At 38.4% G+C, this 14,405-nt stretch overlaps 1 protein-coding gene across 1 annotated transcript in view; it reads right to left on the reverse strand.

Annotated features, from left to right (window-relative positions):
- Positions 1–13,822, reverse strand: part of Mtmr6 (Myotubularin related protein 6) — a 188,535-nt gene extending 174,713 nt beyond the window's left edge. Inside the window, 1 exon segment of the mRNA XM_074098682.1 lies at positions 13,495–13,822. Within this exon segment, the coding sequence (XP_073954783.1) occupies positions 13,495–13,614 (120 nt within the window). The 5' untranslated portion in view covers positions 13,615–13,822.
- Between the last annotated feature and the right edge of the window lie 583 nt (positions 13,823–14,405).

Consider the following 14,405-nt stretch of genomic DNA (forward strand, 5'->3'; position numbering starts at 1 on the left):
TTCAAACTAGTTATCAGTAACACTAACTTAAAAATACAGGCCATATCTGAACGTATTATAGAAAACTTATGATATGCATGTAGATAAAGTTATGTATGCGGCTATACATAATTAGGCATTAAAACACTCGTGTGATCTTATTTAAACCACACTCGTACTTTAATGCCTCTCATTATGCACCAGCCACATAAATAACTATTTTCACTTCTCATGCTCGTAAAGTTCGTGTTTATGCTGGATCTAGGCGACATAAAATGACTTCTTATGCTCTAGCGCATAAAGTAAAATTCTCGTCTAATAATAGGTAAGACCAAGGAAATCAGGTGTTAACAGCCACAAACAAAAAAGTTTCGATATATATTTTTTTTATAATTTTTTATTTTATAAAACTAAAAATCAATCAAATAAGTCAAAATAACTCAATAAAAATAAATATTTATAATTATCAAACTCAAACTCACAACATTTATTGACAAGAAAAACACACTACATCACAACAAAAACACAGTAAAAACATAAATAGGAGAAGATTATATTAGCAATGCGTGAAACATAAAAGGTACCTAGTATTTGAACAAGGTTTCCATGTTGCTATTTAATCTCCTCGCACACGAAGTGAAAAGCAGAGTATAAAACTCTAGCATTAAACCCACTTTCCCCTCGACGTGTCTATCCACCCTCGGCGTACCGGCTCGGGTGGCTATAAGAACGTCTCGGGTAAAATGGCTCGTTTTATGCTCTTGCTGTACAATCTACTATTTTATTTTAATATCTTTGGAACAATTAAAAACAAATTCTTACATAGCAACACGTTATAGATACACATTATTTGAAATCCACACGTCTACGACTATAGGTAGTGCCACGAGAGTTAAAGTGAATGATTGCACACAGCTACATGAATACCTGTTTGCACGAAAAGAGAATGAATGAAATGAACGCGTAAATGTCAAAATACCGCAGTCATTACATTACATGACATGTTCTAGTGTGCATGACCCCAACTCTGGTGGTACTAGTTACCCTTAACTTTAATTTGCTGCTACGGTGGAAATGCTACGGCCATATCAGAGCAATCTGAATCTCATCTCTTCACAATGTATACGAGTGTCGAGTATGTTCACATATATGTCTATAAAGACTCGACTCGAATGCGTCTGCATTGTCCCGCGTAAAATCAGACTACCTATGTATGTGGCAATAACGCTATGTATATCGTTCAGTGCCACCTTAGGGTTATTTAACCCTAAATTTAGGGTATTTTTATGACTTCAGAGTATTTTTAGGGTAGAAAATTATTTTGGTTTTTTTAGGGTAAAATTTTCGAATGAAATGTACGATTTCAAGAAAAAAATTACGGCATATGACATAGAAGCCAAGACTATTATGGACGCATTCCAAGAATGTTTCCAAACGGTGTAGTAATTTAGCTATTAGTTTATTAATAAATTGCATTTATTTACTTAGTTTTTATTTGAAATATTTTTTTTAGGGTAAAAAACAAATAAAGTGCCTAATGAGGGTAATTTCGCGTAACGTTTGGTTAAAAAAAAAAAGGTGGCAGCACTGATATCGCTGTACGTAACGCTGTGTATCTTAAAGCTTACAAATTACCTTACACTTAAATCATAGTTTAATTTACACTTCCTAATTAGACGAAATTTGGTATACATAGTTTGAATCCTGGGGAAGGACATAGGATAGTTAGTTCTCTCCCGAAAATTCCGTGGATAGCAATAAATGACCCTTGTTCTTCGTACATTACTAGCAAAGCAGTGTACCTATTACAAAGAATAAAAATATTCTTCGTACAAAACCGGGTAATATAGAAATTCTACACGGACGAGTCACGGGAAACAGCTTGGAATTTATATTATACCAATCTATAACGCGTTTTCTGTGCTGTATTACTGGCTGTGTCAGTACCTAATTCTTCAGTAAAGTGGTTCGAGTGGTTTCAAACGTCCCTCAAGTAATTGGAACGTCGCCTGGAAACGTTTAAGAATTTATCAGGCTTATGGTAATGAGGTGAATGTCGTTAAATTTAATATTATCGAGCGGTTTGGCGATATTCGGTGATATTGGTAAGTCTCACGGCCGGCAACAATTTTGCGGGTCAAAATCTCCCGTCAATCATGAAAGCGTACTGCAGCAGGACGTTTGTTTAGGGCTGTTACGATTTCAAACGCAACGTTAAGAGCGTTTATTATATATACCTGCTGAGCTGGCAACGTTGCATTTTTGCGTTGCAATTAAAAATGTTTTCTGATAAAACACTTCTTAATATATAAGTTAATGTCTACTCCAATAATTATTCGTGATAGACTTTTATATTCCTCAAAAACGAATTAATTTTTATGACCGGTTTTTAAAGAAAATAAAAGTCTATAACGAATAATTATTGGAGAAGAAACATTAACTTATATATTAAGAAGTGTTCTATCAGACAAAATTATTAATTTTCATTCATTTTTTATGGAATAATCGAGAAAAACTAACAAAAATGCAACGTTGCCAGCTCAGCAGGTATAAACGCTCTTAAGCTGCGTTTTCACAAGAGAAGTGGGAGGATGCGTTGCGAGGAATGCATTGTCATTATTCAATATTTCTACCAGAACTGCGGAGCGAGGAATATGTAAATGAAGCGTTTCTATTGGTTCATGACGAATACATTCCTCGCAACGCATCCTCCCACATCTCTGGTAGAAACGCAGCCTAATTACGCGCGATAAAACAGTATAAAAGATGTGATGACGTTTTTTTAAAGTGCGCGCGTGTGTGTTTGTGTGTGTGTGTGTGTCTCATCTGTGTCTGTGTCTGTGTGCCTGTGCGCCTGTGCACCTTGTTACTCCTTAACGCTAAAATGGCTGGACGGATTTGGATTGTACATAGCTGGACTTAAAAATCTTCTTACTAATATTATAAAAAAAAAACATTTACTTCAGGTCATTTTGGTAACCCATATTTACTGTTATAAACGCCTGTTACGCTGTAACGCTATTTATTATAAACGCGAAAGTTCGGATGCATGTTTAGATGCTTGGATGTTTGTTACTCTTTCACGCAAAACTACTGAACTGATTTATATGAAATTTAGCATACAGGTACTTACCTATTCGTAATTCATACCCTGGATTAACATACAGACAACTCTGCGCGAGCAAAGCCGCGGGTAAAAGCTAGTATATTAAAAAAAACGCAAAAATGAATGACGACGAAAACTAATGTCCACAGTCCTTAATCGACAGTTCTACAGCACTGTTTCCATTCCAAAAGCGTCCCTCCAAATAGAGCCGTCTGTTTGCGGCTGTCAGCACGCCGACGTGTTCACTCGGCCCAGCAGGCTGGAAGCGCTTAACTTTACATAATGCGGCCCACCGCCCCACCATCTGGCTCAGGACGACTTCGTCCACAGGCACATTTCGTCACCTTCTTAAATCGTCCACAGTGCCATGTCGTCAGCCTACAATTCCTAAATCGTCACCTTCCTAACTCGTCCACTTTATGATATCGTCCATATCCCATTTTGTCTACATTCCTATTTCGACCACATTGCAGTTTCAACTCGTCCACTTTCTTTTATAGACCACAGTACTACTTGGTCAGCAGTGCCAACTCGTCCACGTTTAGCAGACGTTGTCTCACAGATATGGTCAATTTAAGCGTTTAAATAGCAAAATATCCCGAGAGTAATTTGCATCTGGAGACCGTTTTAGCGTAGGCGTAGTTCTGTATCGGATGCCAACCTGGATCCACGTAATATCAGCGTAGAGCCACCTTTAGTGACCCGACAAGTGCTGAGTGGACTCCTTTTTCGCATTAGTATTTTACTTTAATTTATCTTTTTTTTTCATCTTAGCATGAACATGTCTGTACCTAATTCTTACTTATGCGAAATAAATATTTATTATTATTATTTTTATGTTCTAATCTTTGCACTAGAACAAGACAGTTTGCACTTTGACAAAGTAAACGCGAAGAAGAAATATAATCCCGACACCTTTTAAGCGTTCTGTCAGGGGGGTGTCACTAGGCCATTCCGCCGCCGAGCTACAAGTACATACCGGGCCTCCCCAACGTTGAGGCGATTCAGTGCGACTCAACGCGTGCGAGTGAACACGAGTTATGCGATAGACAGAGAAGCATACAGTAGGCACGATTCTTATGCCTAAACGTCACTTTTGTACGGCAGTGAAACTTCTGTACTTGTACTATTACTTATTCTGTGGTTCTGTACACAAAGGGCGACAAACGGAATCCTTATTAATATCGCTACACTGTTTGTCCGTTCTTCTGCCAGTCAGTCTTCGATAAAGATAAGACTATATCTTAAGATTCATACCCAAGAAGCATACATCAGCTGCACAAAAACTGGCTTAAAGACACAAGCGGAACTTGAAACTGTTAGTATTAAGCACTAAACAAGCCCCTGTAAAGGCAAGAGGCCCCAAATTAACCAGCTTTTAGCTCTATAATGGCTGATTAACGGCTGTAGCCGTGGTGGCCTAGTGTTTGACCTATCGCCTCTCAAGCAAGGGTCGTGGGTCAAATCGCACCTCTGAGTTTTTAATTCCCTGAAATTACCACGAGCTTGCGGTGAAGGAAAACATCGTGAGGAAACCTGCACTAACCTGCGAAGCAATTCAATGGTGCGTGTGAAGTTCCCACCGCACTGGCTGCGTGGGACTATGGCCCAACCCTCTTGTTCTGAGAGGAGGCCTGTGGCTGGACGTATATAGGCTGGATGATGAACGGCTGTACGAATTTAAGAATAGCTGGTATAGAGATAGAACTGCTTTGGCGCCGCACTAGATTAGATTGTGCAGCTTATTTACTACGATTCAGTTATTACCTAATGGATTATCTTTCAGCTTCGTTAGGTCTAGACATCGGCAAAACAGAATATATAAATAAGGCAATCTAATGTGAAATGATAATTCTTATACCTTACCTACAATGAATCCTGAACGGAACGAACTTAGAAGTGTTTATCGCTATCCCGTAGGAACTATGTAATTTTTCAGGATAAAAACTATCCTATAAACCACAGCTTCCCAAAATATTTTTCTCGTAGACCACTTTCGAAGTTTTAATGTTTTCGGTAGACCCCCTGCTGCTATATTTCCAAAACTCCTAACTCATCCATTCTTTTTCACGCCAATGTGGAAACCAGTCTGGTCTCCCTCGGACCACTTTGGGAACCTCTATTATAGATCTCTCTTAGACCAAAGACAGAGCTAGCTATAGTGATCTACCATCAGGAGACCCACTTGCTCGTTCGCCATCCAGTCAAATAAATAAAATAAAAAAAGTATCTCAAAGCCGGCTTAACCGATTTTGATGAAACATGTCTAAGAAAGAACCATCGCTAGAAAACCTGATTTCAAATAAAAAAACGCATTCAAATCAGACCACCCGTTTAAGAGCTACGGTGCCACAGACAGAGCGTGCCAGCACCGAATTTATACTTTTGAGGTAAAGAACTAACAAATGACTTAACTGACGCCAGAATGAGCGTGTAACCGAATTATGATTGGTTATTTGGAGTCTTTTGGTATTTTTTATTTCAACTCCAAATTTGTTACTTTTACGGTCATACCGTAAAACCATATCGAAAATACAAACTGAGTCATGGATGCACAGAAAAACCAGAAAAAGAGACAAGCGCTGGGAAGCATTCCGTGCTGCGTGCCGTACCCCTACACTACCACTGGACAGGAGTAGGTACAGAGACTGGTTTTTCTGTACATCCATGTCTCAGCTTGTATTTTCGTGTAACCGACCGAAGTCTATTTCTCTAGGTATCGTTTTAGAGCTCACAGTACTGTACTCCTATAGTCAAGGACAATAATAACTAGTCTTTTTTTAAAGGATCTTATCGCAGAATCTGAGGATCCCTTTTGAATAGTTTACTCGGGCGTGATTCTCTAAACCCCTCTGGGGGGTCATAAAACCTCTATAAGGGGTTCTCAGAGATCGCGAAGCCTCCCCGTAGTAAGGATAAAAACAAAGAACTTCGAAAAAACACTTTATACCAATTTACCAATTTTATTTAGATTTTCTTTGCGCGATAGAATCCGGAATACGGAAATATGTCGAAGAACTAGTCACTGACATATCTGGAAAAATATGCAAATTGAAGTGGCAATGGGCAGGCCACATCGCTTGAAGAACAGATACCGTTGGGGGAGAAAAGTCCTCGAGTGGCGACCACGAACCGGAAGACGAAGCGTTGGCAGGCCTCCCACCAGGTGGACTGACGACATCGTGAGAGTAGCGGGCAACCGGTGGATGCAAGTGGCGAGTTGTCGTTCATTGTGGCGTTTTAAGGGGGAGGCCTTTGTCCAGCAGTGGACGTCTTCGGGCTGATGATGATGATTTAGATTTTCACATGGTTTTAGGTACAACAAGTAGATACAATGAATGGTAATGAACGCTTCCATGATGCTCCTTGAGGGGACTCTGCGAAGCGGCATGTTGAAATTCATTAAATTATTCGGTTGTCTTTTTTTTTTATTTATTTATTTAACTTAAAATAATTAAACATGCATTACATTAAGGGGCTGTTTCACCATCCATTGATTAGCGATAACCGACGGTTAAATGTGATGCCGTCTCCGTCTATTCGAACAAAACAAATAGAGACGGCATCACACCTAACCGTCAGTTAACACTAATCAATGGATGGTGAAACAGCCCCTTAGTGTTACTCGCCAAACTGTAACGTTTATTGGCGAGAAGCGCTCAATTTATTTTAACTTAAGTACATAACTACCTAATCACCTCATTCTACATTGTACAAACCTGCAAACAGATGCTTTGAGTTGGTTTTAGCCCAGAATAACTAATAGTACTACTGTTTTAGTAGATAAATAACTGCAGGAGCTTGGAATGGAAACTGACAGCTAAAACTATCCTTCATTTCGAGAAAGGTTTCTTAAAAGATTTCTCAAAGGTAGTGGATTCGAGTCGGTGACTCCAGTTGACAATCCTTGTAATGTAGAATGACAAGATCGGGACTGTGCGGGACGCCACCCATAAATTTAGAATGTCGTAGGTATTAAAGCGAAAAGGAAATGTTACTTTACTCAAAAATCCCACCTCCTAGCTGTAATTTCCAACGCTGTATAATTTAGCTGGCGGAAATTAGTTTCATTAGTATTTCAGAATTGTTTTATATTATATTTCCCGTGGAAAAGGCCGTTACATTATTTTTATTTTTAGATCAGACAATAGGTAGTAGGTATCTCCTCGTACCTTTTAGTATAAGATTGATCGCTCCTTTTCCCAAGCTTGACAAGACCTTATCTTAGACCTTTAACATCCCTTGTAAAATCATACCGCCTCAACTTGTCAGTTTCGTCTGACATCGTCTAATCTTGAGTGCTCAGACTGGCTCAGTGGGTTTCGACCGCTAGCACGCATGGCATTTTCTCGTCAGTCGCTCATTACGTCCCTTTTCAGATCAAACCAATAGAAAAGGGACGCAAAGAGCGACAAACGAGAAAACTTCGGGTGTAGAAAACTTATATAATGAGAGCGAATTTAATGCAAACGTTTGCCGAGCTACGTCTCAAATTTGACACTCATAGAGAGCACGTATAAAAGTACGTGTGAATATGTAAGAGGCAGGAAAAGGTCTGCTAACGAGAAACATCAAAGGAAACCCTCGCACCCAACTTTACAAGAATTTGTATGGGGTATTTGTTAATTTACAGCTGAACTTTATTTACGGGTACCTGTACAAATACAAGATGCGATCGCAAAACAAACCGAGATCAAAGTACAGGCAACCAATTTGAATACTGTGCCACCATGGAACCTTATCATAGTTAATCATTCTGTTTTTTTTTATAACATTATTTATCGAATGACGTTGAATCAAACTGGTTGATTTATACACTATACAAAACCGTTTTGAGCCCAATATATGGTACAAATCTCCTAGGGATCTGGAGACCCACCGCAGGCATCAATTACAATTTATTAACAACCCGTTTTTTTTAGCTACTTGTGTGTGTGTGAAACTCATTTTGCTATATTTCTGCCCTTAGTTTTTATATTTTGGGCGTAAAATCAATTGTCTCTATTTAGGCTGTTCTAACTCATGGTGCATTTAATACTGAATCCGATGTATTTACCACTAATTCTGTCACGTAACGTACCTTCCTTGAATGTGAATAGTCTGTTTGCCATGTATAAATTAAATCATCGATATATATATAATGTTGTCGAAAAATACACGACAGATCACAAATTTGAAACATGATGAAAGTCATTTTAAAGTACCTACCTAGTCCTAAATTGGTTTTATTCATATTTCCAGCATCAAAGCGGGACTACAGGGACTGCCGCAGGCTGGAGCCTGCGGCACTAATATAGTATGTAGTAATGAAAACGTCTCACTCATGTAGCTTCCCAGTAGATAAAGGAAAAATTCCAACTTAGCATGTTATAACTGAAATGTCAAAGAATACTGCCCACCTCGCCCAGCCCAGTTAAAGTTTCCATAGAGCTCGAAATATTGGGGCTTTTGACACAGGTATAAACGTATTCGATAATAAGAGCAAGACTAGTTCAGTGCTTATCTGTGCCGTGGTGTTAGCATTTTCATTGGGCAACCCGGGAGTAGGTAAGGGAAGCGTGATTTACGTATGGAAGCAACGACTCTAGTATGCATAACCTTTTCCGTATGTGTCATCACGTAAGAAAATTAGACAATGCGGTGGGTGTACCTAGAGTTATGGCGCCACGCCACTGGTGTGTGTTTAATACAAAATATTACTACTACTTTCCACGTAGTTACGTTATAAAAATCGTTCAAAACCCTAACTAACGTTGGATGTTAAAATTGTCGGTTAAAAAAGGACACCGAACAAAAGGCCGATGTGATTTGGCACGGAACTTGGCAATTTTACGAGAGCGATCCAATAAGGTCAGGTCACACGTTTCCTGCCTTCCCGGATGGCTAAACATCATACGAAATAAGTCTTTACGAATAGAAAAAATAATTTGTTAAAGGCGTGATTCACATAACTACTAAAACCCTAAGATAGTAGAAAGAAAATGTAAATTCGGCCGGCGTATAAACGAAACAAGATAAAACTATAAAGTAAAGTGCTTCAAGTTTCTTAATGTCTTTGACAGTTGCCGTGTTATACATGAACATGAATGAAAAAGATTGTTGTTACGAGTATGATCGAGAGCAAGTAAGTACTCTCGTTCCCAATAATATATTTTTTCATTCATGCTTATTCGAAACACGGTAACTATCAAAGGCATTAAAATTGTGATCCACTGTGGAAACTATTCGTAAAACAAAACTCGTACCTCAAAATATATAATTTTTCTGATTGAACTTTATGAACATCATGTCAAGGTTCAATTTTGTTGAGATATTGATTTTAGTTAAGTACGAGATTTTTACGATTTATGACACTTAGGGGCTGTTTCACCATCCATTAATTAGTGTTAACTGACGGTTAAATGTGATGTGTCGTCTCTATTTGTTTTGTTCGAATAGACGGAGACGGTATCACATTTAACCGTCAGTTAACACTAATCAATGGATGGTGAAACAGCCCCTTAATGTGAGAACGTTCTACGGTGGGTCAGAATTCAAATGATTCAAGTGTACATTACAGCGTATATTATTCAAAGCCTACAAAAGGGCTACATATTAAAGACACCTCAACTAATTCAATTTTAACTTGGCTTCGCCATTTTTAGGAGAAAATCGAAACTTACGGACGGTCATTTATTGATTGAGTTTAAAAAAGGTCAAAAATTTTAGGCAGTCGGCACTGGCAGTTGCGATGTCTTTATGTCATGTGTATTGTATTCAATAGACTACAAAGACGGTCTAAGCTTGCATATTGTAGTTAAAATAGCCTCGAAAAGGTCTCAACCACAGCCTAAAGTTTATACATACTATATCCTAAATTGGGCCAAGCAAAATTAAATATTTAGACAAGCTACTTTATTCGGGAGCAATTAAAAGTTATTAAGCGATATTTTAAATACCGGAGGGAACTTCAAGCAATATTAGAACAGCCTTTTAGAATTATTGTTCAAAATTTCCTTTTCATTTCTTATTTTTCTAAAGCTTTACATTGTTGATTTAGTTTAGAGGGAAAATGTTTTACGTAATCTTAGAAATTAATTATGATTTATACGATGGCAAGGAACGTAACGGAATATTAAATTATTTGAAAGTCCCGGGCCACTTGCTCGTTTGCCATCCAGTCGAATAAAAAAAAAGTCTAAAACATAAGATTTTGCACATTACAGCTTTCTAGCATTGATAGTCCCTGAGCAAAGCCGCGGACGGACAGACAGACAGACAGACAGACATGGCGAAACTATAAGGGTTCAGTTTTTGCCATTTTGGCTCCGGAACCCTAAAAACATATAAAAGGTCAAGCAGTTTCCGAGGAGTTTGGTCACAAACATTGTGTGTGACACGAGAATTTTGTAAGTATACTAGTGTTTACCCGCTGCTTCGCACACGTAAATCGCTAGATCCAGTAGCTGAATTGAAATTCAGGATTTTTTTTAATTCCCGTGGGAATTGCCGAAAATTAAATCGTGGTTTTCATTGACGTTACATTAAAAACAATGATGTCAAATTTCATGACTCTAAGCCCAGTGGTTGTTATTTCGAGATTTTATCCCTATCCCGTGGGAATATCGGAATAAAAAGTAGCCCATGTTGTATTACAGATGTCCAGCTATCTATATATTAAATTTCATCCAAATCCGTCCAGCCGTTTCAGCGTGAAGGAGTAACAAACATACTCACTCACTTACTCAAGTCCTATTAATTCAGAGCAGGTTCCAACCGTGCTTGCGGTTTGCAGATTTTGTAATCCGGCACGGACACCGGTGTGGTAACGCTTTATCTCCTGAATTTGTTTTGCAAATCCTTTGTTCGCCTGCGGGGAATCATCGCGATCAATTTACGGAGGTTTCCTTTGTGCCGGTTTTATTTGTGTCCGTCGTTGAAATATCGGCGAGGTGTGTAATAAAGAACGAATGTGTTACTGGCTGACTGGTAGGTAACATATTCTACCTACAGAATTACAGATCTATCTATATTAACTTTATCTAAAACAACGCGGAGCAAGAGACTTGAAATTTGGAATACAGCGCCAGCTTTAGCCTTCGGCTCCGTCTTTAACATATGGGGGCTGGGGAGAGCCGTAGGTATATTTTTTTTAAACGGACTCGTGATTGAACCCTATCTCACCTGATGAAAAGTGCACATGACGCCAAACGTGTTCTCACTGGTTCAGTAACAGACTGTTACTGTTACTAACAGTCTATACAATCGATCCTTGAAGACCCTAGGTGTATTTATCCGGAAATACAAAATGATGGGAGCGAAACAGAAATACGTCGGCTGTCTCATACATACATTTCTCTTTTTGAGCTACAAATAGAATTAATTCATAAAATTGAATAACCAGCACTGTTTATAACTTCACTTTAGAACGAAGGTCTGATTTTGATGGGGCGATTTATTAAGTATTATTCGAGATACGTTAACCCGTAGTAAGGCCCCATTTATTGGAGCTTACTACCAAAAAATCAAAAGCAGCTATCGAATACATACCCGACAAAGGATATTTTTAAAGCTAGTAGTATTTTCAATAATTACAATGGATATTGTATCTTATAACTAAAACAATAAGGTTGAATTTCCAAATCAATGCATGTGATCACTAAATCGCCTCTACCTTTTTAAGGATTAACTAAGGTTGCCGCTCGACAGAACTGAAACAGGGCTTATGCTACGAATTGCAAAATTCGAACTTCGTATCTTACCGTCCCGCTGACGCTTATATTATATAATACGAGAGTGAGAGGGACGACACGACACCAACTTCGAATTTCGTAGTAGCCCTGGAAACGTAGCAAGCGCTGATAAACACGCTGGTACTTTAGTATCGACCAACTGTACTTTATTTTCCTTCCGCGAAAGAAACTTAATCCCAGAGGTTGTCCGGGTAACGAGTGGACTCCCCGGGAATTGGAACAGTTGCTGATCAATCTTCAGTAAAGGTTAGCGAAATCGTAAAGAAACAATTACATTGACTACCTACGTCTTTGAAGAAGAGAAACACGAAACGAGAAACAAGTTTAAAATGCAAAGATACTTAAGTGAGTATATTATTTATGTAGTATCGCGACTCGGTTTGCCACGAATTCGTTTAAACCTGCTTCTATTCCACGGGAACAGCTCAGGGTTTCGTCCACAGTCCCATTTGGTAACCTTCCTTAATCGTTCTCATTCTCATATGGTCTACTGTTCCGATTGGTCAACATTCCTATATATTATTATATCATCACTTTCCTATCAGATCCAGTTTCTTACATTAACCACTGTACCAACTCGTCCATATTCCTAATTAGACTACAGTGCCAAGTCGTCAACATTGCTATTTAGACCACAGTACCAACTCGTCAACATTGCATCGTTCATTATCCAGATTTGTCCATTTTCAATTATTATACTTTTAATAAATCTTACCTCATCGTCTTTTGCTACTGTGGACCAAGTAGGGTTGTGATCGATAAAGGAATGCGGACGAGTTGGCACTGCTGACCAAGTAGTACTGTGGTCGTTGAGTTGGCATCGTGGTCGAAATAGGAATGTAGACAAAATGGAATATAGACGATATCAGAAAGTGGACGACTTTACGAAGGTGACGACTTAGGAATTGTAGGCTGACGACTGGCACTGTCGACGGGACGATTTAAGAAGGTGACAAAATGTTCTAAATCTTCAGTTAAAGTTTAGAGAAATCGTAAAGAAACATTAACATTGTAGACGTCTTTGGAAAATAAATAGAGAAACACGAGACGAGAAACAGTTTAACATTCCAAGTAATACCTATAAATATAAATAAATAAATATCACGGGACAATTCACACCAATTGACCTAGTCCCAAAGTAAGCTTAGCAAAGCTTGTGTTATGGGTACTAAGCAACGGATAAATATAATTATATAGATAGATATATCTAGATAGACCTATATTGGAATATACTAATTAGTTATTAGCTTTCATTTGATACCAATATTATTAGGTACATACAAAATTAAATTTAATTCCCCCCTACATATTTTTTTCCTATTACGAAAGAAGTTATTATATACCTTGTATTTATATTTTTGACAGTACTTAACAAAACTAAAAAAAAAAAAAACAAATGAAACTGCATTTCATTTCGTTCGTTTCAAAATTAAGTAGGTATTTCTTAAACAAGGCCCAGGAGTTGTTCTTGATTTCCTATCAGTGATGGTACCTACTAAACAAGAGCTCATCCCGGGTCGGCAACGTAAGTGTTGCTTCTGATGTAACATTGTCTCTAGGTAACTATAATCGCCATGGCCTTTACGCTCAATCCTAAATTTTTAACTAGTTTTTTAGAGGTATAGTTTTAGAGATTGATATGTTATTTTTTTTTTATAAAAAAGTAATGAAGCATACCTTCTCCGTTACAGCCAGGCCAGCATACTCTTGTGGAGCGACACAGTCCCCCTTCAACCAGCTTGCCAGCCGGCCCAGCTCGCCGAGCATGTTCGACGCACTCAGCGAACTCAGCGCCATAACAAATTAACTTCCCAAACTCTTAAAACTTCAGCAATAAATCTCTAAAACAAATTGCCAAGAAAATAGAGACAACTTTTTTACAGCGCGGACTCCTTAAATTACGCGACGATTCCGCAAATTAACTTTTCCAATTAAAACTTATGAAACGCATTGTTGTGACAATCACGTCGTACAAGCAAACCCGCACTCCCGAAAAGCTTGACACCAACTGAAATATACATCTACGAAAGTTTAGTCAAAATTCTACTTCCCAACGCCGAGACAAAGAAAAACACACTCTATCCCCAACACTGCTGCTTCTCATCGCTACGGGCATCTCATTGCTGAAACAAGGAGCATGCGCGAGCGAAAAGGATGCCGATAAGTTTCCCCTTGGATACAAAAGAGATGGTAATATTTCGGTTATTGCTGTAAGTCCTTATTTCTGAATTTACACATGTACGGGAGACCAATCGCCGTTCGTGACGTCACTAGAAAACGTCAAAAGGGCGGGAGTAACCGTGGCCCTGAAATTTGCAACTAAGCTTGAGGCCTATGTCCAACAGTGGACGTCCTATGGCTGATATCATATGATGATATCAGCCACCTAAAAATAAGTTTAGTGCGTATTACAGTCACATACTGTAATTTCAGTTATATGGCTGTAACTAATTTATGTTGTGATTTTAACTCAGGTTTATGGCAATAATGTAGTAGGTAGATACTTTAAATATTTTCATGCTTCAATCTAAATTGATATTTTTTACGATCAAAAAACGTTGGTGCGTGGGACCCTTCGAAATGCGGGG

The sequence above is a fragment of the Choristoneura fumiferana genome, chromosome 15 (genome assembly GCF_025370935.1).
Source record: "Choristoneura fumiferana chromosome 15, NRCan_CFum_1, whole genome shotgun sequence".
In the NCBI taxonomy this organism is placed as follows: domain Eukaryota; kingdom Metazoa; phylum Arthropoda; class Insecta; order Lepidoptera; family Tortricidae; genus Choristoneura; species Choristoneura fumiferana.